Raw genomic sequence first — 26,474 nt, 5'->3', positions numbered from 1 at the left:
GGCACTCCGGTTTCCTCCCACATCCCAAAAACATGCATGAATTGAATACTCTAAATTGCCCGTAGGCATGACTGTGAGTGCGAATGGTTGTTTGTTCCTATGTGCCCTGCCCGATGACAGCTGGGATAGGCTCCAGCATACCCGTGACCCTAGTGAGGAGAAGCGGCTCAGAAAATGGATGGATGGATGGATGCTGACTATATCAATTACATTTAATTTGTTTAATGCTCATTAATGTAAGTAAGGAATGTATCAGATGTCTGCGTTTGTCTGTGCCCTCTGGTCCCAAGTGCTGAGTACGCACTGTGTCAATTTTGTGCTCTGCATATATCCTACAGACTGACAGGAGAAAAACAGGAAGCCGGCATTCCCGTGCAATGAGGGCAGCAGGGCAGGCCAGGTTAATACAGCAAGACAGTGTAGGGAAACATTCCCTGTTATATTATTAGTGGGAAATGTCCTTTTTAAAAATCAAACCTCTGCAGAAAGAATGCGCTATATGACCACAAGCGTTGCAATGAAGATAAGCGGTTTGGAAAATGAATGAATGAATGCTATTATTATCCTATATTATGAAGTATTTTTTTGTTGTTCTATGCTTCCAAGTTTCCAACTTTGTGGGAACAGTTTCACAGAGCATTTGTTGGGCTATTGTTGTTTGATTATTGGGTAATGTTTATCTGAATGAATGGAATATTCCCACTGGCACATTTTCCAGAAAAGTGGAAGTTACAGAGAAGAGACCAAATACATATTGTCTTCCATTCTCAACGTATGTTGGTGTAATAGACAGCCATTACTTTCGTCCATATCGTTTCTGAATGTGATTTTGGACCAGTGTTTTTTCCCCACACTTTCACTGCCTAATAATCCATCCAGTGTGTTTCCAGGCAGTGTTTTTCATTTGTCAATCCCTGCCCTTATTGGTATTGCAGATCAGCAGTCTGCTGAATTCTTTACAATCATCGCCTTTTGTCCTCCACACACAGACACTTTTGCAAACAGAGCAAAATAAATGGTCTGTGTCCTGCAGTGGTGCATAGCCAATTGCATGATCACATGCGCAGTGCAGGGCTGATCTGTTCAGGGTGACTTTATCATGGTGACTAGAGGCTTGGAAAATAAAACCAGTTCCAGAGTTTATATTTTACTATGCAGGCAAACACACTGCATTATCTCTCTTCACATAAACATGGGTTGATTAAAAAAGAAGTCACACTTTGTAATGTGTAGTATATTTGGGGTAAAGTCATGAGGTTAAATATAGATACGTAGTCAGGCGGCGTAATCATGAGCATGGTGAAATAGCGGTTATCTCTGCTTCACGGTTCTTTAGTTGTGGGTTTGAATCTCGGTCTTCCTGTATGGAGTTTGCATGTCCTGCCCCCGCTTGGGTGGCTTTTTGCCAGGTACTCTGGCTTCCTCCCACATCCCCCAAAACATGCACATTAGGTCAATTAAAGACTAAATTGTCCATGGGTTGTTTGGCTATATGTGCCCTGCCATTAGACCAGCCCAGGGTCTACCCCACCTCTCAAAGTCAGGTGGGATAGACTCCAGACTCCAGCTCACCCACAACCCAAATGAGGACAAGCACTATAGAAGAAGAATCACTTTTATTGTCATGAACATGCATGCATGCTCACGAAATTTGAAATTAGAAAAATGGATGGATTGATTGTCAGGCAATCAGGAAGTCAGACATGATTGCAGGCACTCTGTGTGTGAACTGAATGGCAGGGTCAGGTTAAGGCCCTTTGGAATGTAGACCAGGGATCCCTCACTTTCAACAAACCGGATTGGATGTGTTTTCAATCTGTGTCACCCTCTTCGCCTCAAACTGGTGTAACTGGTGTTTTAGAATGAGGAAATAAGCGGCGTGCTTTGTTCTCGCAGGGAGCCATGAATGGTTTTTAAAAGATAAAACAAATAATTATAATAACCGCAGTCAAATGAACAATCCCATTGTAATAGTGGGTTTAAAGTAAATACGTAGTGCTGAAGGGAAGTGAGAGAGACATAAGGGGAGGAGTTAACGTCAGTGACATGCCATGTGGGACAGCCTCTGTGGCGTTGAAAGGCAAATACACTCAGACGCCGACTTAAAACTAACCATTCGAACTTTCTTTATTCTTTTTTTTTTGCCCTGTGGGTTTCAGACAGCTGTGAAGTTGCAACCGCGGCTTACGGGAAATGCAGGGTGAAACCCAGACAGCGAAACAAACACATGTTGTGTCAGCGCAAGAGGAATGGCTTGAAGAGTGGAACAGCAAAGAGGTAAATTTGCTCCTTTCAACACTGAAATCTTGCTGCGTGTCAAAAAGTGTCTGTTGTCAGAGCTGAACCTTGTACTCGGCCATACACTCCCGAATGTTGTTGTCATGCAGGAAATAGATTTGTAGCGAATACAACACCGTGTGTTTCATACAAGTCTTATGCTCTACTTGTGTCTTTCAACAGTGAACAGCATAACGTCAAATACTGTAGTAGAAATATAACCTGAACCCCCTACCCCCCCCCCCAAAAAAAAAACGAAACAAAAAAAAACCCTACAATTCTACTGTGTTTGTTTGTTTATAGTAGCCTGCAAATGCTGCTCTGCAACAGTGTGGGAATCTCGGGGAGCTCTGTGGCATGCAAGTTAGCTAACAGTGGGTAAGTCTAAAATTATATATCCTTCGTCTCATATTACCAAACTACAACTCCTGATTTAAAAAAAACAAACAAAAAAAACAACTCTGAAAACTTTTTAAAGAACCATTCATTCATACAACGAGATTTACCATATGTTTCTTAATTGGTTAAATGCTGCTTGCAAAGTGCTTTAATTGGACTTTTGGCTTAAGAGGATAAATTGGCTCATTCATGGTATGTGAACAGGCTCAGCACGCTGTGTCTGTGACTTGTTTAACCTTTCAATGACATGAGACTAGTTCAGAGCGTGCTGACATTTCTGAGAGAAATGGGTTTCACGTCCCAGCTGTCATGAAACTGCTCTAAAGAGGTGAGTTCTGCATCATGACCACAAGTCACTAAGATTGTGGTTATTGTTATTGTTTTTTTGTTACCAGGTTTTTGCACTGGTAACAACTTGTGTCCCCTGTCAACTTTTGGCGTGTAGCAATGACTGCGCATGTGACCATGTCAGATTGGAGCAGATTTTTTATTAGATTAGACAGAATCTGTTGCGCTGTGAGAACAAGCGAGCTAACATCCAGTGTCCTAATATGTTCTGGCAGCTCAGACCTGTTTACAGCTTTAGCCTTCACACGTCAGACAACAGATGACGACACTGCTCTCAGCCTCTTTGACAATCAGTTCCTGTGATCAGTAGAGAGGGCATAAACCAAATAATCTAGTAGCCTAAATAATATTTGGAAAACATAGTGAAAACTGTATATGTATATTAGAGACATTTGAACAAAAGACAGTCACAGTCAAGTGTCAGCTTTACACACGTGGACAAAATTGTTGGTACCCTTTCATCACAGAAAGAAAACCCAGAGCAGTCACTGAAATAAGTGGAAATTGTGGCCCAACAGAATTATTTTCAAAGACAAACTAATGAAAGTGCCCTGGACAGAAATGATGGTACCCCTAAGTTTATTTTTAGTTGTGCAGCCTTTTGAGGCAATCACTGCCATCAAACAATTTCTGTAAAGCTCAGTAAGACTTGTGAACCTGTCAGGAGGTACGTTGGCCCACTCTTCGAGAGTACACTATGCTACAGGTGTCTCATCTTCAAAGACTGGTCGCCAGTTGCCAGTTTGGCAGATTGGACAAACAACCATTAACACTGACATTCAGACCTATGAACAATTTCAAGTCTTCAATAAATCTGTGAGGAAGCCGGAGTACCAGGAGAAAACCCATGCAACAACGAGGAGAACAAACTCCACACGAGATAGTCGAACCTGGATCTACTGACTATGAGGCAGATGTGCTTACCACATGTTCCACCATGATTATAGAAAGCCAGAAGAGGTTTTATGTGAATAATTAATATAAATACACTTTTTTTTTTTTTTTTAAACCGATTGTACTCAGAGTGACGGGTGAGCTGGAGCCGCGAGGCGGGCTACATCCTGGACTGAAAAACATTCCAGATATAAAGTTTTTAATGTTCTAAATCTCCCCAAAGGTTATTTTAATCAATTAGTAAACATCACAATATTACCATGTGAAAGCATTTTTCTGTATTATTTACAATTACTATAATTATCATATTACTGTAACAGACTTACACAATACAATGAAATATACAGTGACCGATTTACTATTGCGGAACATTTGTCTTTCACTGTTTCCTGCTAAGTGCGCTGCTACATGTTGTTTGTTTGTATAATACATTTGTCAAACATGAAGAGAGTAAGTTATGACACTTCAATATTGTTGAAATTGGTTGGGGTAATGGTGGGATGATTTGCTTGCTCCTGGTTGGGCAAAACTGGGGCAAATTATTTATTTGATGAGGAGCCGCATAAAGCCTAGCATTCTGACACTCAGAAACTCTATTTTGATACCATTTTGAGCCCCAAACAGTGTTGCACCCTTTTCATTGTGGGTGCAGGATGACTTTGCCCTTGTGTGCTAATGTCATCCCTTACTCATCAGAGGATGGAGACATTTGGGATGTGGATAAACTGATCCTTTATCTATATCACCAGGCTGCTTTTCTGTGACCTTGCTGCCTGCCGTTTCATAGCATTGCCTTACTGTGCAAATCAGCAATTATCCCAGCAATTCAAACAAACGACACACACATTGTCTATTGTGACACACATTCTGAGCATTTTTTAACAGTCCATCCCCCCACACTCACTCACACACGCACCATGACACACACACAACACACACAGACGCACGCGCGCACAATCTATGTGAGGCCTGCCCCCCACACACACTCATACCAATTGGAGAAAGTACTTTGTGCACTCACACACTGACTGGGCAGGAGAGAGAGAGAGTCTGGTGGGTGGAGGTGGATGGAGACAGAAAGAGACAGTGGGACTGCGGAGCGAAGCCAGACCAGACACAGAGGAAGAGATGCTGCTCGTAAAGAAGGGATACCCAACACTGACTGCAGAGGGGAGACAGAGAGAGAGACTGTATAAGTAGGATAAGAATGGGAGTGCAGAAATAGGAAGGGGAAGCGGGCCTTTCCAGCATAGAGGAGGAAGAGAGTAAATTGTTGTTCCAGAGGCAAGAGGGAATGTGATGGGATGGCATTGATCCCTGGGAACTGTCGCTTCTTGGGCCAGATGGCGTCTTGTTGCTGCAGACCGCTGCTCAACTCCTCCTGCTGTGGACCCCTCATCAAAATCTGCCTCTCCTCCCTCACAGGTCTGTCCCAACCCACTCGGCCCCACTGTCATGACTAGTAGTGGAATATAATTCTATGTGCAACATGGGTAACACACTAAGCCAAAAAGGTAACATTGAAGGGCATTGTGTCTTTTTGTGTTGTAGAAGCATGTGAGCCTGCAAGTGCGACCCGAGTGGTTCTGTCAGTGCTGTGTTTTGTGTCGTAGGATGGAAGAGAATGGGCTCTTGTCCTCTCCAACATCATGTCATGTGTACTCTATTGTGTCTTTGTGAAAGCTTTGCAGGATACCTTAGCACTGACACAGCATGTTGAAAAAGGAAACTGCAGTCGTTACTGTAATTTGTTCATTGTATGTCTGAAAATGAGTAGACTCTCAGGAGTTAGGTGCAAGTTGGCTGTGTGCGTCTGGAGGATTCTCTTGACGTCGCGTTAAGTGAGATGTCAATGCCGTTGTATCCCCTCAAACCAAACCCAAAGCCCCCTTACTAACATTTTTGTATTTAATATCATCTGTGCCATCCCCTCCTGCTGAGAAGCAACAGTGTGTATGAAAACTTTGAAAAATTTGAGTCCTCCAGCACTGAAATGTTCTGTTCTTTACAGACATATCTCCTGCTGAGCTGGATGCTTTGTGGAGGGAACCACCATATGCTCTCGGGGGTACCCACGAACACTTTTCAGGAAATTACATCATGACTGAAGGTATGGTATGTGGTGCAGCAGATTGCTTACTGCAAATTTCCTAGTCATATTTGGATATCCATCTTCCAAACAAGCAACAAACAAACAAAGGATGATTTAAGAAAGACATGTGACTGCTAAAATGTTTTTCTTTCTGCTCAGTGTAACAAACAATGTGAAGCTTCTATAACCTCATTAGGACCAGCTATAATATGCATGTCTATGGCTAACGGTGATATATTTTCTGTCCATGAAGAAAAAACACAGGGTGCGTACAGATGCCCAATCATTTTAGTAAGAAAAATAAATTTCTGCGACTTGAAAGCAGACACACGATGGGTTTCATTGTGGTCTTTAAACCAATCAGAGGTAATGAAGAGCGAGCATGTATGAAATGCGGCGTACACAAACCTAAATTTTCTGAGGGCGAGCCGTTAGCGGCAGTTACAGAAAATTGAGTGGCATAAATGGATTTAGTTCCAAAGCCTAACGTCACCGCGACGATGTGGGAACATTTTGGATTCAAGCCAGATGAACGCGGCCATCCCGCTAACACCAACGAGCTGGTATGTCGAATTTGTATGAAGTCGGAACATAAAAAAAAACATCGATACTATTGTTTGTCGTGATAGTTTTGGGAAAATATATCATCCTAAAAAATTAGTTTTAGGTTTTCAAGGTTATTACCTACTCCATGAATTATGGTCCAAAAGAGCATACATTTTTATTTTTTTTTTTGAAATTTGTGTTGCCGGCTGGCTGGCTCCCCATGGCGCGCATGAACTGGGCCAGTCTGTCCATGACTCCCAAGCCACTTTTTACCAGCAGTCTGCCCCGGGTCTCCATGCATTTGACTATTTTCCTGTAAGTGTTTTTGAACCTGTTACCTATTCTTATTTAGTGTGTGTAACATTTTATGTCCCATCATGTGCAGGAGATGATGAGGATGGCCCACTGGTGGAGTCAGTTGAAGAAAAGCTGGAACCAGAAAACTACTGGAAGAAGAAAGAGCCCTTTCTTAGAGGAAGTCGGGTGACACAGGGCGAGAAATGCTCCTCGGGTACTATTTTGTGATGCTGTATTTTACACCAAGGGTACTTGATAGAAGCCTCCGGACTGTATCCTACCTGCCTGGCCCCTGAACTGTTACGGCCATTTCAAAGATCAGAGGAGATCAGGCTTCTCAAAGTAGTAGTATGGCAGTAAGCCACACTTCACTTTGCAATGTGGAGTACGCAGTCAAACAGCCCATTCATTGTGTATGTGAGGGTACCAGTTCAAGAGGTGCTTGAATTGAGAAATGTTTTCCTTTACTTTGTGTTTTGGTTAGGTCACCACGTGTAGACCGGGACTTGTCTTCATGCCAAAGATAATGCAGGGAGTCTTTAAAAGGCCCCAAGTCATTCTTTGTTAGAGAAAATATGTTCATTGCTATAATTTTGGTGGCTTAATCTCCAAGACGCTGAGTAGGTGAATTTACTACTTTTGTTTTCCTTTGTGTATTTTATTCGAGCGGTCCATTTCTCATGTCTTGTGCCTGGGCAGTGACGTTACATTGGTTGGAAGCAGAGGATGTGACTCAGTTGGTAGCATGTGTACCGGATTATAAATTTCGCTTGGTTGGTGTGCATCAGTGACAAAGTGGGTTGCGACACACAATTATACATTAAGTGCCTTGTTAACATTACCCCTTACTTGTTGTGCTAGAATGTGTTATTAGTGTGTTCCAGTGATATTAATTTGTAAAAGTAACTGTGTATCAACCGCTTTGTCAGCTACTTCGGCTATTGGAAATGGTGCGCTTTGTCTTTCAGAAAAAGAGCATAATACATGAAGTGCTATGTTAACTGTGGAAATGTTGCGAACTTATTTGATAGCTATAATTTGTTAGTGTACCCGTTTGATTAGTATTATTTATCCCATGTTTGGGATCACATACCAGTCTATTTGGTTATTGTTTTTGACGACACACATGCACGCACGCGTACACGTAGACACCCACACACAGGCACACTGGCACGCAGTCTAAGTGTGTACATCCAATTTATATTTCCTTGTGTTTGTATTTAAAAAGAAAAATGTTATTAACCTCCTCCGGGTATTTGTTTTGGATTCATTACAGGGGTCATGTTTTGTTTAATTCAACAATTTGGAAATTCCATTTTTAGTTCCTATTTTTGTTGAGCTTTTGAATGAAAAGGAAATTATATTTTGAATATTGCAGTATTATTGCACTCAATAAATGGACCTTCGACGTGTTGAAAAAAACCCAAAAAACAAAGTATTTTAGTAACCCTGCTATACACCATAGTGGATTGACAGACTTGTACAAACCAACCAACCAATTTAGGAATCTTTAGTCATGCATACTCAGAGGACACATTCACCTACTCAGTGTCTTAAGCCCATCACATCCTGCAGTTTCTGCCTTTCAAATGGATTTTAATGGCCACATGGAGAGTCCAGTCAGCAGTCTAATAGCGCTGTTATTCCTCAAGGGACCATGGGGGTTCTCACAAAGCATCTCACTGTAATATGAGCTGCCGGAGAAGATCTTTAATGATCTTTTGAAAGTTTTCCTCTTGCTTGCAAGCAGTAAAACCATTCCCTTTTTAGTTTTAGTATGTTTTTTTTTTTTTTACTTTGAGCCGTATTTGCACACTATGTTGATTTCTTTCTCAAATCACATTTGACATTATTTATCCTGTCTAGAAATTATGCTCTTTTTTACTGGACGCCGACGCTCCAGTGAGGACCCTGATCGGGCTGTCCAGGAGGCCTTGCGCACCCGGCTCCGAGTAGTGGAGAGCAACAGCAAAGACGTCACCCAGTTGTTTAAGGTTAGTGAAAAAGATAGTCATCACTAGATGCAGAAATATTGCTGTGAATCTTTGCCTTTTGAATATTATAGTGAGCCATCATATGTGTTATATTATACAGGGCACAGTGAAATGTAGAGGTTGAATGTTCTGTTCTGCTTATAAAAAGTCTTGGTTCTTGCAGGACCTGTCTGCACGTCTGGTGTCTGTCCATGCAGAGAAGGACAGCTTTGTCCTCACATTTAAAACTGTAGAGGAAATCTGGAAGTTTTCGACTTATCTAGCATTAGGTAGGTTTTTATTTGAGTGTAATTTGTTGATTATCATTACATTTAGCAGTGTTGATGTTCATTGTTTTGTGTGACTACTGTGGCTGTTATTATTGGTCTTAATGAAAGTATTTGTATCAACTGAATGATAGGTTACGTGGCACGCTGCTTGGAGAACTTCCTGTGTGATCAATCCTTCTGGCTGGAGCCAAAACTGCTCAGCGACTTGGAGATTAATGTAACAGTTAACGAGGATCACCTGGCCACCCTCTACCTTGAGCTTTTACTCCAGGAAGGTATGAAATGCTTCAATCTTAACTACATAACCTACGCATGCACGCACGCACACACAGACACACACACGTGTATGTGCATGCATACGCACACACCTACACACGCGCACACACACACACACACGCTTAGGTGTCTCTGTCCAATCACTAAGGGCACTATGGAAAGGAGCGTCTAGGTGGGTGGCATAGATAGGATATGAAGAAGAAAAGAGATGAGTAAAGATGTAGTGTTGTAGAAGAGTACATTGGTGGAAGCTGAGTGCTGTGTATTAGCTGAAAGATATTATAATATAATATACGCACTGTATTAGAAGGTGCAGTCTCAGTTACGGGGTCTATTTCTGTATTAACACATACATAAGGCGCACCGTATTATTGGGCGTAGGCATGGTAAAACATATGGTAGCTTAAAACATACGGTAGCATGCATGCACACTGTTTTTAAAAAGGCAGCGGGAGCAAAACTGAGTCCGGTATTTAACAATGTACTCACGTTATTTTTTGATCAATCCTCATCCACAAATCCATCAAAGTCCTCATCTTCTGTATCCAAAATGAACAGCTGGGCAAGTTCTCCATCAAACACGCCAGGTTCGAGTCAGTCTCGTTGGTGTGCGGCTCCTCAGAAATGATGGCGGCTTTTACGAAAGCTCGAACAACAGTGCCAGCAGACACTTACCCCAAGCAAATGCTCCTAGTCAGTATAGCGGTAAAAAACAGATAAAATACACAAAAAAAAAACACCCCGGCGCTATATACCTATTGGGGGCGTGGCTTTAGCATCCTACTTCACCCACCCTTGCCCTGTCCTCAGCCACGTCCGTGTTTCCTCTATGTAAGCAGCGTGTCGGCAGGAAATGGTTAAAAAAAAAAAAAAAAAAAAAAAAAGTCAAGCAGAGCGCTCATCACACAACAACATTTATAGATGTTGGAACTCGGTGCACACATAAGGCACGCTGCATTATAAGCGCCCCGTCCATTTTGGAGATCATTTAAGACTTTTAAGTGCGCCTTATGGTCGCGAAAATACGCTAAGTAAAAAGAATTACAAGCGTGTTTCTTGGAAATACAACACATACACACCTCCATATAATGCCTGCAGTGCATAAATCAAATGCGTTATTTCTTAGTAGCGATACACTCGATTGTTTACATTTTAAAATATTTTTGTCCGGAAGGCTAACTTGCCAAGCACAGATCGATGCAGTTGGATCGTAGGAATATAATTCGATACATCGATGTAAAGAATGAATCGTTACACCCCTTAAAAAGCCAAAGCAGTTTCCCGCTAATCAAATGTTTGGAAAAAGATTTACTGTATCAAAATGTATGTAGCTACTATGGTAAAGCCTTATGTCCGGACGTTATTCTCATTAAAATAAATCCTTTTAAATGCTGAGCAATCCCATTTCAACTGATCTGGCTTTCATATTTTACTCAAACGAACCACATTGTAAGCTCTTTGCTGAATAAGCTTTGCAAAAGTATGCTTTCACAGCAAAGCGCTCCTACCTGCTGTACTGCATGTTAATGCAGATATAATTTTTTAAAAAGCCTATATCTCCTTTTGGCAAAGTAGGTCTAAGTGCTGCCAAACTGTGATGAGATTTAACTTAATGGAGTCTGTTTCAATCGCCCATCATCCATTTGTAAGGGAAACAGGGTACACTAGCATTTTTGCTGATCTTTTATATCTGTGAAGGGATTTTATTGATTTAAAAAAAACAACAGAATTAAAACACGTGTTTAGTGTCTTTTAGTTGTCTAAAGAGCGCATTAATGAAAAAACATTGTTGCAGGATCTTTCTTTGCTAAGGCGCTGTACACAAGAAGTGACGAGCATGACGAAGATCAGCTGTCTTTCCAAAAGAATGATCTTCTCATGGTGAAGGACACAGGACAGGAGGAAATGTGGGAGGGTACACTGCTCTCCACTGGACACCATGGCCTAGTTCCTGTCAATGCCACTCAGCCACTTCCATACCCTTTTTACCAGTGAGATTTTCCCCATTTTTTTATTTATTTAACTAATTTATATTGCAAGATCAAATGCAGTACTTGCTTTATCTTTACATGTGGTGATTATGTGCACGCAACATGTGGTATGTCTTTGTTAATGCATTGTCCCCCTTTGGTCAGGTGGTTCCTGAGGAATTACCCAGGTTATGCAGGGTGCTCGCCGACGGAGAAGGAACCATTTGATCATCCACTTGGTAGAACCATACTATTACAGTACACGCATGCACACAAGCAAGCACACACACACACATGCTTATACACACATAGTTACCAGGAACCATTTCACAACATTATGTACACTATTAGATTCTAATGAGCCCACATCCATCAAGCTGTTTGAATTGCTACATTGGGCTAAATGATGCAGTGCCCCTGGACAGCAAGACCAAAAATGAGGCTCTGCTTCACGAATTAAACATTGGAATTATGAAAACTTTGTTTTCACAATAATTTCACAATTAGGTCACTGCTCCCTTACTCCTCTATGGCAATTTCCACCTAAAGTTTTCAGGAAATATTGGTTAATGGTAGTTCCTAGAATGTCAAGATTCCTGTGGTCCATTACGTCTATACTGCTTGCACTCACAAAATATTGCAAGTACCGGTCGTCGCCTGATCAGATTCAGACATTAACTTTTTTTTTACCAAATCGTTTGACTTTTTCTTTTATCTCCCTATCAAACATGCCAGTGACAGGTTCGTGTGTGGCGGTGGTCGACTACAGTCCAACCGTTCAAGATGAACTCCAGCTAAGTCAAGGGGATGTTGTAGAGATTCAGGGTCTACTTATTCGAGGCGTTGGCCTCTTCATAGGAAAAAACGTCTCCACTCGTCGTACTGGCTTCGTCAACAAGGCCCATGTCAAGCCTCTGGACACCATGTCCCTGTAAATAGATTTAATCTCATTGTACAGTATGACTCGAAATATATCGGTCTGATAAAGATGTGCATAATTTCAATTGGAACCACATCTTTTGTGATAATTCTCCCATTGTTTCTCTTGCACAGAGACAGACATTTGGTCTTTCTGACCGAGGAGGAGCGAGACACGCTGGCTCAGATGAGCCTGTTCAGCTCTGAGCCGTGTGATAGCAACTTACTGGAAAGGCTCTTCTCATCTGACATCAGCTCTGTGTACAGGCTAGGTAAAGCCCTAGAGACACATCTTTAATGTCAGCTTGTAATGTTCTTGCTAAATAGATATATTATGGTATAAATATTTGTTATGAGCTGCAAAGCTTACGCCAAACTGTCCAAATGTATTTTCCCAGACAGGCTGGATGAGTCTGACTTCATGTACATCAGGAATCGGCCCAAGCGTGGTAAACAGTTACATATTTGTGTTTTACAGTTGAATACATTTATTTGACTACATTAATACAATTACACTTCTGTTTTGGCCAACTTTCATTATCATACAGGCTGTTAAAATGTTACATTCATAGATGTAAAACAAAAAAAATATGAAGTGGACTCAACCTTGTTGCTGGCTTACTGTCATATTGCACTGAGCATCAAGGACGGAGATGGCTGTAACTTTTTCTACTTTGTAATAGTTCCCTTTTTTTCGTTGTCATCACATCTTCATTCCTTGGCTGACTGTCATTTGTTCCGCTGCTGTGGCGGAGCTACTGTTTTATATGCTTGCACGACAAGATGCATGACAATAGAAAGACTTATATGAATACGAAATTTAATATCATTCATTGGGAATTAAAGGGCCACTGTTCCTTAATTTCTTGGCTTCGTCATTGAATCCCACTACGAGCTTATCACCAAAAGAACTGGAAAAACTACAGTCAGTTGAGAAAATAGAAACTGAATGAATGAAACTACCATGGGTGCTATCACCTCTTTTGTGTTCTTGCAATATTCTTCTTCTTTCTCAGATCACAAGGTCCCTGCTAGCACACGTCAGAGTGTCATGTCAGAAAAAAGCGGTGGAACGCCCCCGTACCACTCCTCCCCCCGCCCATCGCTATCACACTCGTCCCCCCGTGTGTCGCTCTATCAGTCCCAGAATCCTCTGGCACAGGAGGGAGAGCGCCTGTCCTTTACTCTAGATGACACATTCAGGGACCTCAATGAATTCCACGAGGACCTGCCTCTCTTCTTGGAGGAAACCAGTTGGGAGGGGGACGAGTCAGAAGTTAGCGACCCGACGTTGACCCTCCTAAACCATGACCACTTCCAGGTCAGCAAAGTTGCAGTCCAGTCACTTGTTACAAATCAGGTGCTAAAAGCCATTTATTAGTTAGCTTCAGGTGGAAACTGTTAATTGCAATGAATTTCTGTCTCGGGCCCATTACACACATAAAGACAGTTGACCTGTTTTTGTGCCCATTCTGCCCCTTCCTGACCTAGCATGTCAAACCCCAGACAATTTTATGTTTTAGAAGATTATCCTATAAGATTGTCCTTAGGTCTGATGTCGTTTTATGTATAAAAGTGTGTTCCTCATACAGCAAGAAGTATTTTCCAAAGCCAGTCCTTTTTTGAGAACAACATTTTACAAGGCTCTTGGCGCCGGTAACCTTCGGGAAACATCGGTGCATAACCGGAAGTGTTTCTTCTTCTTTGGTTTTGTGAGATTGTATGTGATCATGTGAGATTTCAAGATTGGCGGTACAATAGAATCTTTGTGTGTGGTCTGTGTTGAAATTCAGATGACAACCGATTTTTTTAAATGTAATCTTGTATTATTATTTTATTTCTTTCTTTATTTATTGTTATGTGGAGTCTGTAGCAGATAAAAAAAATATTTAAGGATTGGAAAAATCTTTGTGTAACAGGCCTTACTGAACTAATCATTAATGTGTGGACTTGAGATACTTGAATGAAAATAATTATAATAATTGTAATTGATCCAGGCCCCCAAAAAATATTTTATACTGAAGGATTAACAGCGGCCGAGAGACTCTTTTGTGTGCTTATTTGTTTTTCTTCCCCCCCCCTAGGAAGACTTCCTGCCCCTGTATGACCTCCAGTGTTCCTTTCTGTGGGTGACCTTCAATGGGAAGGGCGAGAGTGCAGTCTCAGGACAGCTTGAGAGTGTAAGGGAGTGTGCAAAGAGGATGGGCATGCACTGGGCACATAGGCGAGCATGCTTCCTCCTGGGAAGACTCTGTGCCAGGAAGCTGAAGCTATCCCAGGTTATTTATATTCTTATTTATATATAATCCATTTTTGTTTTTAATGAACACGTATGGGCGGCACGGTGGGCGACTGGTTAGCACTTCTGTCTCACAGTTCTGAGGACCGTGCCTGCGTAGGTTTTCTCCGGGTACTCCAGTTTCCTCCCACATCCCAAAAACATGCATGGTAGGTTAATTGGAGACTCTAAATTGCCCATTGAGATGAATGTGAGTGCGTATGGTTGTTTATTTATATCTGCCCTGCGATTGGCTGGCGACCAGTTCAGGGCGTACCCCGCCTCTCGCCCGGAGATAGCTGGGATAGGCTGCAGCACGCCCGCGACCCTAATGAGGTTGAGCGGAACGGAAGATAAATGAATGAATGAACACGTATGTTTGTAATACATACTGTTTCTCATGCTGTTAGAACCTACTCATACCTACAGTATGTCAGAATTACCTTGGTCTAAGTGCAAAATCTATTGAAATCCAATTCAGGAGCTGTATCAGAATTAAAGATAATAATGCTCAATAGCCACCATCATGCCCGCGGCCCTTTTGAGGAGAAGCGGTATGGAAAATGGATGGATGGTTGTATTTGACACTGTGAGACAGTCATTATTCAAACTGTTTTTTTTATTCTTGTGGTGTGTTGTGACATAAAACAGCATTTTATCATACTGAGAGCTCTTTATTTTCATTGTGATTTCCCAAAATTTCAATGCAAGCTTTTCCATCCATAGAAAACTTCTCCATGACATTAATACCATTCTCATCATGCGCGCACACATTTTTAAATCCTATATTAAAAATAATGATTGTATTTTATTACATATACTGTATGATGTTCTCTCACAGCCAAAATAGAAAAGCAAATATATCATATGTTACAGAATATCTTACTATTTGACTGCAGTTACTGCAGTATAATACAATAATTGCTTTAAAAGGCAACTTAACATCCTCTTTTCACTCTGTTGTTTGATGTTGTTTTAGTAGCCATCTGACTTCAGCTTATTACTGATGAAAATCCTCTCTGACATTATCCTCCCTTTTAACTTCAGGCTCGCGTGTATTATGAGGAAGCTCTGAGTGTTCGTGTGGACAATTTCAGTGACACACCACTTTTGATCGCACTCCTAACCAACCTCACAGCTGTTTACCTGAAGCAGCGTATGACAGATAAGCTGCCCCTCACCCTGGAAAAGGCCAGCGCCATGCTGCTCTGTCTTCCCAACCATACCTACACATCCTCAGATGAAATTGAGCTGCTGAAGCTGCTTCTGAGGAGATCCATGGTAATGGGGGATAAATATCTGGAGGCCCGTGTGTGCTACCTTATCGCCAGCCTCTTCCTGCTTCTAAGGAAACCTGATGACGCTCTTCCCTTTGTTGAGCGCCTACAGTTCCTCTCCTCAACTCTCTTAGCCAACGAAGGGCTTCCTATAGTACCTCTGGACCTCAACTGGCTCTTGAGCTTGCTCTATCATCGTAAATACATGCCTCACCTGGTGTTGGCTTCTCTGAGCCTCGACTCAAGACAAGACCACTCACTCCATGATGCTTTCCAGAGGATTGAGAGATTTATTAGGAATTCAGCTCGCCTGAACCCATTCTGGAAGGAAGGAACCTCCCTGCTCCCTGCCCAGATTGTGGTTTACCTCCTGCAGACGCTGGCTATAGCTGAGAAAGAGAGGGACTTGAAGATGCAGAGGGACCTATGTCTGGGCTTGGCCTCAGTTTACCAGCAGTATGGTGCCCTTGATAAGGCTGTGCAATGTGCTCAACGAGCAGTGGAGACGGGAGGCTTCATCAATGAGGAGGAAGGCTTTGAGGCCTCTGTGCTGCTTGGCTGGCTGCTGGTTTTAACAGGGCAGGCTGAGATGGCTCAGGGTGTCCTACAGCCACTTCTTATGTCACTTGAGGTAAAAAAACACTAACTCAATTTCTGTTGCTGCATTTGCTCATTCCTTGAAAAGTACTGTATGTTCTGTTTTCATGTTCAACCACTCTGCAGGGAACAGATAGCTCCACTCAAAGAGGCGTCATCCACAATCTCTTGGCTTTATCTCTGAGACAGCAGGGCTGCATACCAGAAGCAGGCTGGCAACTTTACTCGGCCTTGGTGATAGGCCGCGAAAGTGGAAACCAGAGGAATCAGGCCCTGGCACTGGCCAACTTAGGCTGCCTGGCACTGGATACAGGGGCGTCTACATTGGCAGAGCATTTCTTGGTCAGGTCAGACATGTTTAAATGGACATGTGTGCAGTACGTGTAGTAATATTTGTGTGAATGTATATGTATAGTATCGATATATAGATTGGGTGTAAACATTGAGAAAATATCTATTTATTTTGTATTGACAAAAAGGGAAAAAGAAAATGAAAGAAAAATATGCTTGAACATACTGTGTGTGTAGTTATATATATGAATAGGTATTGGATTGGAGTATGTACACTGTATACATGTTACTATGTCTATAGGTAGGTATGTATGTGTGTGTATATGTCTTGGTATATTGAAATCTCTTTGGGTTAAAGATATGTAGTTGTGGGTTTGTATATATGTTGATGTGTTTTTTGACATGTCTGGAATCAATTCAAATCGATCAATCAATCAGATACCCTCCCAATTTTAGACTACTTCTTGATGCAATAGAGAGAGGTACAGTGTAGTGACTGTAATGCTTTAGTTACATGGGGGACAAATGTCATATTGTCAATACTGCAGTAGGTATATGAGGTCAAGGGTAAAAGGAAGCACGCAAACACGATTTAACATTATCACCCGTTGTACAATCTAATGAGATACATTACAAAAAAATAAATAGAAATACATTCAGGCATAATTTGACTCTTATCTTAAATTGGCTCACTTTAGCTTATGCATCTAGTCATAATACACCACTCATTTATACGCAACAAATTATATAAAGTCAATGGTCAAATGAAGAAAAATTGTCCCATCTTCGAATATATGTTTCTGGTATAGAGGAAGAACCCTGTCGATTTTGAATGATATCAGAGAGAAGACTTTTCTTAGCATTTTGCTGGGTGTAATTTACAACTGTTTTACCTCAAAGCTGAGCAGTCCTCTGCAAATGGGTTTTAGTGTTTCACAAGTTTGTTGTTATTCTAGATCCCTGCACCTTTTTCTTGACATCTGGGAGAGCCCCACAGATGAGGAGCATGTGCAGACCTTCCTTTGGTTGGGGAGGAGCTACAAGAATAGGGGGAAGAGTCACCACATCAGGTCCTGTTATGAAATGGGACTTCTGATTGCACTGCATGCTAGAAACCTGCCCAGTAAGTATAAAGAATAACAATACGAACTTACCCTAATTGTACTTTGTGTACCCTCTGGTGGAAAAACTATTTAACAACACTTCATAATCACATTCTGTACATCAGCTAAATGTGTTGTATAAAAACTGTGTTGTATTTACTGTATAGGTCAGTTAGTGGTGGCCAAGGTGCTGAGTCGACTGTATTCCGACATGCTGCTTTACGGTCAAAGCATCGTCTATTATGAACACTGTGTGTCAGTAGCCAGAGAGCTGAAGGACAAGAGACTTGAAGGAGAATACCTTGAAATCCTAAGCAGTCTTTACCTCTCACTAAATACTGAAAGGTGAGTTTATATTCTCATCCAACTGTCCACAATCTTGAGTTTTTATGACAAAAGACCAAAATAGTTTTGAATTGTGTGATACAGATCATCTCTTAAGTCTCTAGATTACACCAAGCAAAGCCTGAGGATTTCCATTGATTTGGGCAAGAAAGAAGAAGAGTCTGAGACCTGGTTGCAGGTGGGAAGGATCTATTATCTCATCCAGGAGGATGAGTTGGCCGACATGTACCTGCAGGTGAGGAGGGCTGGTAGCGAGTCAGTATGATTATGTAATCATACACAATATGTATACTGTATTTGTTTTTTATCACATACAAGTAAATAGGGCCGATGCTGGACATCGAGAGCTGGGATAGGCTCTAGTTTACCTGCAAACCTAATGGAGACAAGTGGTAGAGACAGTGGATTTATAATCATCTATTTTGTTTTTGTCAAATGGTTTTGCTTTATTATATTGTTTTATGATTTCGTGTATGCAGTATGCTTGATGTAACTGAACAAAAGATACATTGATTTCTACCTTCAGTATATAGTTTTACATCTGGACTTTACATGTACATTTTCTCTTTGTATTGAAGTGTCTCTTTTTGTGTGGCAGCATTTCTTTTCCTTAAGAGCCAAAGAAACATCGGCTTATAATATACGAGTGTACATAAGAGGTGCGCATGTGCACTAAAAATATAAAATGTGCACTAAATTCACTTGTGTAATCATGCATATACGCACCAAGCATTTTGTATGAGCTTTCCTTTTTTATTTAGTTTTTTATTTGTTTATTTATTTTTTGCACCAGAGCATGCATTTGTTGGCCACACACTGGCCACCCCACTCGCCAGTCAGTCATGGATCCTAGCGGCGGAAAAGTCCTCCCTTCCCCCCGTCGACGATATGTTCGGCGGCAGAAAAGTTTTAGCCATTATCTTTTACTTAATCATTTAGTATTTTCTTGCCAAAAATGTGGACATTGTAACAATTAATAGTTTACAAATCTAATGAAATGTGCCATCTGGATTGTAGAATTAACTGTCAAGGGGTTCTGCATTAATGTTTATGTGACGTGAAAACTAGCTTTGGTGGGTTTTCATGAACTATTTAGGCTTACCAAAATTGCATTAGTTACTCTAGTTAGTATTGCCTCCTGTGAAAAGATGTTTCTCTGTGCACTTAAACCAAGCAAAGCACAGAACGACAACAACTATGACAGACAGCTGCTTGGACAGTTTAGGAATACAAAATATAGAGTCTAGGAGGGCAAAATCTGTTGGTATGGATAAAAAATGTCACACAATTTGCCACTCAGCATGGAAACAGATGATTCATGCTATTGTAAATCATGCAAATTGTAAAAGATCTGAAAATATGAACAAAGGTAAACAATAATATTCAGAAGTCTATCACTTTTAGATAGGCCTGTTCCTTTTTTGTAAAGAACACTTCAAGATATTGCTATAGGCTACATCTATTAATACCGCAGTACTGTGATTAATAGTAATAAATCCTACAATCACATTCATCCTGCCAGTGAGGTGAAAAAAAATTTGCACCAATCTAGTCTAGCAGCAGACCAAAATGTTTATGCGCACCCCTGGCGATAAGGGACTTTTGTTACACAAGATTGGCATTAGAACCTTTTTCATTCACAACCTGCAGCCAGCAGATACACATATAAACACATTTTGTTGAAAGTACTGTTTCTTTTTAATTTAAAGAAACAACTATGTTATTGCTTATAGTTAGGATCAGCATGTCTCAGATCTTATTCTAATAACGGAAGTTAATGTTATAAACCTAATGTGTGATTGACAGGCAGCAGTGAAGACAGCGCTTAGAATGAACGACCCTCATTTTTCGATGAGCATCTATGAAGAAGCGGGGGACGTCTACTTTAAAGGGCACAGGAACAGAATGGCATCAGTACCTTTCTACAGAGTAAATAGAAAACACACAAAGTGTTTGAAAGTTACTTTGGAAATTCACCTTGGGCTGACCTCCTTGTTCACTTTTTATTACAGGATGGCGGTTTACCATTTTCCCGAAGTATCAGAGATATCCATTCAGAGTTCCGTTTGTTGAGTAAACTAACAGAACTGTTAATGGACCAGGGGGAGCAGGAAGAGGCTCTGCAATATGCTTCACTAGCGGTTGAAATGGCAAACAAAACCGGTACGAGCAAAGCCACTGAGCTTGGCTGTATGATGTCGAGTTTACAGCTTCAGTGCAGCAGCTCCATAATTGTTTTTGCAGGTGTGTGTATGAATGAGAGGACAGCCTACCACCGACTGGCGACAGTTTACTACAGCCTTCAGGACTATGAGATGGCCGAGAACTACTATCTCAAGTCCCTGTCTCTCTGTCCGCCTGTCATGCAGCACCCAATGGAGGCTCGCTACTACACTCAGGTCTACTGCAGGCTGGGAAATCTCACTCTGCACAAACACAAGGTACAACTTGGACAATCACACAAATGCTTAATTTGTGCAAATAATAAGGGACAAGTATTCACAGTACCGTAAAATAAATTCTGGGAGCACACCTGCAGGCTGCATCATAGTATGCACTTTCAGCATAGTAAGGGTCTGTGTTTGTGCAAAGCAGATCTTAATACCGAATCGAATGCTTCAATGTGTGCGGATTTGATTTAAAAGGTGAACAGTTAACACATGGAACTCGTCAATACATATGATTTTGGTGAGTTTAAAGTGGATTATGCAATTTTTCAAAATGCTAGCAAGATTTGAATTTTTTGGGGATGTATAATCACTTAAAAATATGAAAGGTGATCAACTTACTTGATGACTCTGTGAGAAGGGTGACGTGAAGTACGTGGTGGTTTTCCAAGCCCATGCAGCCTCTGTGTATGGGACACCACCCACCATGTTTGACGAAGAAAACTGCAAATTCCAGCTTTAAATTGAAGCTGAGAATAGTTGAAAATGTGATGCTCTTGGGATCGGTAAGATCCGCAAATAAGTCACATCATTGTTTAAAGGATCTCTCTAATGCTGTAAACATTGGCACTTATTCCATAGTTCTGGACTTAAAAACAAAGTATGCAGAAAAAAAAATCCCCCTAAAATAGACTCAGTAGTAATTTTAGACTTGTTTTCTGGTAACATATTTGATTTTCAGGCAGATCTTTGCACGCCCAGATTTGTGTCGAACCCTGCATGAGCCTGCTGACATCAGTGACAGAGGACGAGGACATTTCCTTTTTAAACTACTATGTTTTCTGCGGTATAATTGTTGCCTACGTTGAAAGTCTTGATATATTTGGGGAGACAATAACGAATGAAAATAGTGACATACATTTGAGTAGCCTTGTTTTGTTAAAACCAATAGCTGTAATGCTTAGTTGCAGATGGAAGGCAGTCGCATGTGGGACCTGCGTATAGATCTTTTTATGCCTAGATACACGGGTATAGTCAGCTCATTGTTTAATGGATTGCATCGCTCAACTTTGAAAAAGAGTTTGGGAAGATGTAATACAGGCGTTGGCTTGTGTGAAGTGAAATGCTTTTTGTACGGTGGTGGCAGCAGGGCACTTTGAAGAGCACGACTGGTGCTGGTGCTGTGTTCGTACCTTTCAATCAATGACATCATAATAGATTTAGATTCTTTTAGCATATTAAATAGTGGTTGAACATAGTTTTGAGTTGCTGTTGTGTTAATGTGTATGCAATGGTATAGGATAGCAATTTAAGGTATAACACCAACTTGAACAAAGCGGTGTTGCGAGTTTGGAAACTCAAGCAAGATGATTTTTTTTTTGTAATTTTATTTATTTTATTATTTCCTGAAAGGTTGTCATTTGTAGGTGGGGGGATTCCGACCGACAACGACGGTATATAAAATATGAGTAAATACTGTCACTTTATAGTATAGTACCTGTTTCCACACCAGCTATGCCGCGAAATTGGTCTCCAGTTCCGCCTATGTCGTTACACGAAGAGATGGCGGTGTATCGAGTTTGGCGATGAAAAAGGGGTGTTCCCATGGCAATTACTTATTTACTGATTGCTCCGATATGGAATGATATTATTGGAAATTATTGCCTGTTTCATTTTCTTTAAATAAATACATAAAGAGAACTTGTAAGTGAAATATAGCTATATATGTCCTTTAAGTTGCAGGGGTTAAAGCGGTGGAAAAAAAGTTGCGGCTTATAGTTGGAATTTTACGGTAACATAAAATTTGGTTAGCATGTGTATCATGATAGAACATACAAGAAAAGTTTTTAAAAAAAACGATGCCCAAAAAGACACAGTCGGTCATTTTCATTTTGAAGCTGGCATTTCCTAGTCACATATCCCATTATCGGGGGTCATTCAAAAACAAACTTGTATTAGAGACTTTAATTTGCTGATTGCTACAAAATTTGAATGTACTGTACAGTTTTCTCCTGCCATTCGTGGAAGAAAGGGACCGAGCCCCGCCACAAATAGCAAAAATCTACAAGTAGTTGACACCCACCCTAAATAGATTTACTACTTTGCTACTGGACAGGACTTTGGGCTGAGCATAAAATAAGCAAATGTGCGGGTTTTAAGCGAATAACAAAGGATAGGTTAAAAAAAAAAATATAATAAGTCACTGAAGTCTGCCATGAAAGATTTTAGTTTCAAATATTTCGTTAAACGAAAGGTTCATTTTGAATTGTCACGCAGTCAACATTACAGCCTTTAGCTGCGGTCAGGGACTTAACAGTGTACAATTACAATTATTACATTTATAATTACGATTACCGATATCTTAATTCATTGTTTGTCCAATCTTTATAAAAAATTGTGGTCATCAGCAACAAAAAGAGCATTAACATGTCCTTCAAAGTAATCTGTTTTGAATGGCTTTGCAATTCCTAGATACTTCACAAGCCATTCGGTTTGCCTCTTGAATTCAATTAGCCAAATATAATTTCACTTCTAATGCCATGCACTTCTCCTCCAGGATTCTTTTGATGCATTGGGTTATTTCCACCTTGCTCTGGCAGCTGCCCTGGAGGATCGAGCTAACCCAGAGGCTCTGTACGTCGTGTATATGAAGCTGGCGGAGATCCACAGCAACCACGTGCCTGACGCTCAGCAATGCCAGCTGTATAGAGACCGCGCCCATAGCCTGAAGAGAGTTCTGTCAGGAGCAGGGGACTCTGCTGTGAATGAGGATATTGGAAAAGATACAAGTGAAGACTGTGATAGTGACCCATTCCCAAAAACTTGTAGGATGCAAATAGATACCCACAGGGACACTGAAATTGTTAATGAAGTTGACAACAGGAGAGAGGATGTCTACATTCCTCCTCCTGACACGAACAATGAGTTTGTTGACATCTCTGCATTTATCATCAGTCAGTCTTACAGTGAGAGTATTTTGACTGACTCCTTTGACACAGCCAGGGAGCATATGTCGGACTCCTGCAGCTCCACGGACACTGTGCAAACTTCCCCGAAAGAGATAAATGCAAATGATTTGACCTCAACTAACATCAGTCCCCATTCCGAGAAGGAAACGGTCATGGATCCACATCTTGAGCAGAAAGATCCCGCTCAGATAGACAGCAGTGCAGATAACTTTCCATCCTGAGTGGATTCACATGGACTTCCACACAAAAAAACCCCGTGGCACTTTATGTTCTTCATTTCCTATTTCTGGTCACGTGTCTGAGCCGAATGCAATGTTTCAACAAAATGGCACTTGTTGTATAGCATGAGATGAGGGTTATAATTCACTTTAAATTGTGTGCCTTTTTATGATGTAGTTACCATATTAGAATACTGTCGTAATTTTCTACATCTTTTATACCTCTGTAAAATGTCTTAAGTTTATGTCAATAAGACTAAGTCCATGACAATATCAATAAATTATTTTTGTCTAATATTGACAGTGAGAACACTCAAGCATTATTTTGTGTTTTTCATTCAGGATACTTTTTTGGATTACTGTATTGCTCGGTTGGCAAAAGAAGAAAATGAAGAAATTAGGTCAAGTTAAACAAAATGTATTTATCTAAAGACAAGGGGTTCTGCCAGTCTGTGGCCTTGTGATTAATTGGTCTGCCTCTCTATTGAGGTACCGGGTTCGAATTTTGGCTCACGACCTTGTGCTCTGTGTTTTCTCCATGTACACCGGCTTCCTCCCACATTCTAAAAACATGCATATTAAGTTAAGTGAAGACTCGTAATTGTCTTGCTTTGGCCCTACTTATAATTGGATTTAAATTGATTTCAGCTACTCATCCGATTGGGCAACACAGCTGTTGGTCCATCAAAGTTTCGACATAACACAAATGATATGTGCAGTCACAAGGCTGGCAACCCCTCTAGACTCAAACCTAAAAAATCTTCGAAATGTGCATGCTTTTACAAAGTGGAAATGTCACACACAAACCTTCATGGTATTTACTCTTGTGACTTGAGTCCATTTCCACAGTCCACAGTCCGTTTCGTCCCACACTAGGACTCATTACTAGGAGTGCCTTATATCACGCTTGCCCAAAGAAAAGCAATACTTGGTGAGTTGATTCTTCAGCTCAGCCAGATGGGGGCAGTCAAAGTCAAAAGGTGGTTATGGCCAGTGCCACATAACTGCTCCAGTTATTTGCATCATATGAAAGACCATAAAAGTCCAATGAGCCTGCCCAGTTGCCTCGCTTGCATGTACAATATAGTGTGACATAATGTGAGATCTATATGGAGGAAAAAACGGTGGTATCAATTATATTGATAGCAAGTGTTTAGCCTTAAAAGTTAAGCACCTCCCCCCCCCCCCCCCCCCCCCCCCCCTACCCCCCAAAAAAGCATACTGAAACACAACTGCACAAACACCATAAAGCCCAATAAAAGCAATTGCTGGGCTCAGTAATGGTGAAGTATTAGCCCATTGTAACTTAAGAGGCAAAAGTGTTTGCATACATGATCTGCATACTGAACAGCCCTGCTGTGTTTCTTTCTCCCCTCACAGCCATGACAAATCTAAACCTCTATTCAACTCTGCCAAAACAAGCACAGAGTGGTTCTTCCCTTTTAAAAGTGTTCCCAGAGTTACCAAAATATTTGTTACGCGCAACATTCCATTCAGTGCAAAAGTGAACTCGGAAAACTACAGGAAAATACACTTTTGAGACATTTTCAAGTCGAATAAAAAAATTAAGTTATGAAAATCAAAGCTGAAATTGCTCCTAGCAGTATAGTTTGGGGTGCTGTTTGTAAAGCAGCTCATGCTGAAATAACATCAACATTTTTGTCACATTTAAAAAAATAATAAAATAAAAACATTTCAGGTCACTTTTTTGCATATTGATAAAAGTGCTGTATTTGCATGTATTAAATAGATGAATCCAAATATTAAATGCTACACCTAAATGTTAAATCCAAATCTAAATCTTACATATAAATGTTTCCTATGAAACTAAATATAGCTGGCACAGGCTCCAGCAGCCCGCGATCCTAGTGAGGAGAAGCTGCTCAGAAAATGGATGGATGGATGGAGTTTTTAAGTCTTTATGTAAGAACATAACAGATGTCACATGAACATGACAGATCAGTTGACATGAGTCCCCTCTTGTGTGGCTGTTGTGACTACTTCATGTCATAAGTCATGCACCCTCCATCAAAGTGACACTAAAAACTTCAAGTACTCCCATTGTTTCTCAAAATGCGTTTGCTATTGTTGTTACTATAATCTATGTCCAAGAGTCCAATTCACCAGATAAGATGGGTTTCACTTGTTATTTGACGCTATAAACACCTCCCTTGAGGTTTTTGTTTTGTTTGTTTTTGCGGGTACTTCTGGCTACTGACATTTTGTATTTTCATATTAGTTAAAAAAAAAGCCGGAAACATTTAGATTTACTATTTAGATTTTTTTAAATTTAGATTTAACATTTATATTTATAATCATCATTTACCAGATTTAGGCTTAACATTTGCGGAATTTAGATTTGGATTCAGAATTTACTGTAGATGCGGCACGGTGGCCGACTGGTTAGTGCGTCAGCCTCACAGTTCTGAGGACCCGGGTTCAATCCCCGGCCCCACCTGTGTGGAGTTTGCATGTTCTCCCCGTGCCTGCGTGGGTTTTCTCCGGGCACTGCGGTTTCCTCCCACATCCCAAAAACATGCATTAATTGGAGACTCTACATTGCCTGTAGGTGTGACTGTGAGTGTGAATGGTTGTTTGTTTGTATGTGCCCTGTGATTGGTTGGCAACCAGCCTCCTGCCCGATGACAGCTGGGATAGGCTCCAGCATGCCCGTGACCCTAGTGAGGAGAAGCGGCTCAGAAAATGGATGGATGGAATTTACTGTAGCT

At 40.9% G+C, this 26,474-nt stretch overlaps 1 protein-coding gene across 5 annotated transcripts; it reads left to right on the top strand.

The window, feature by feature from the left end:
• The first annotated feature begins 2,086 nt into the window (after positions 1–2,086).
• sh3tc2 (SH3 domain and tetratricopeptide repeats 2) lies at positions 2,087–24,062 on the top strand. Of its 5 annotated transcripts, none has more exons than XM_061787535.1 (23): positions 2,087–2,277; positions 2,581–2,655; positions 5,344–5,432; positions 5,930–6,028; positions 6,942–7,067; positions 8,720–8,847; positions 9,011–9,116; positions 9,248–9,391; positions 11,188–11,383; positions 11,528–11,601; positions 12,098–12,293; positions 12,416–12,552; positions 12,679–12,729; positions 13,297–13,601; positions 14,365–14,559; positions 15,606–16,466; positions 16,559–16,779; positions 17,680–17,846; positions 17,994–18,171; positions 18,256–18,406; positions 19,978–20,100; positions 20,184–20,612; positions 23,116–24,062. In XM_061787535.1, the coding sequence occupies exons 3-23, from the start codon at positions 5,399–5,401 to the stop codon at positions 23,746–23,748; spliced, it is 4,554 nt and encodes a 1,517-aa protein (XP_061643519.1). In that variant the 5' UTR covers positions 2,087–2,277; positions 2,581–2,655; positions 5,344–5,398; the 3' UTR covers positions 23,749–24,062. The 5 variants fall into 5 exon arrangements, with proteins under 5 accessions (XP_061643519.1, XP_061643517.1, XP_061643520.1 ...); XM_061787533.1 differs by lacking the exon at positions 5,344–5,432 and adding an exon at positions 5,262–5,343; XM_061787536.1 differs by lacking the exon at positions 5,344–5,432.
• The last annotated feature ends 2,412 nt before the right edge of the window (positions 24,063–26,474 follow it).

Source organism: Phyllopteryx taeniolatus, chromosome 10 (genome assembly GCF_024500385.1).
Source record: "Phyllopteryx taeniolatus isolate TA_2022b chromosome 10, UOR_Ptae_1.2, whole genome shotgun sequence".
Taxonomy (NCBI): Eukaryota; Metazoa; Chordata; class Actinopteri; order Syngnathiformes; family Syngnathidae; genus Phyllopteryx; species Phyllopteryx taeniolatus.
This window is presented reverse-complemented; position numbering and strand designations above follow the sequence as displayed.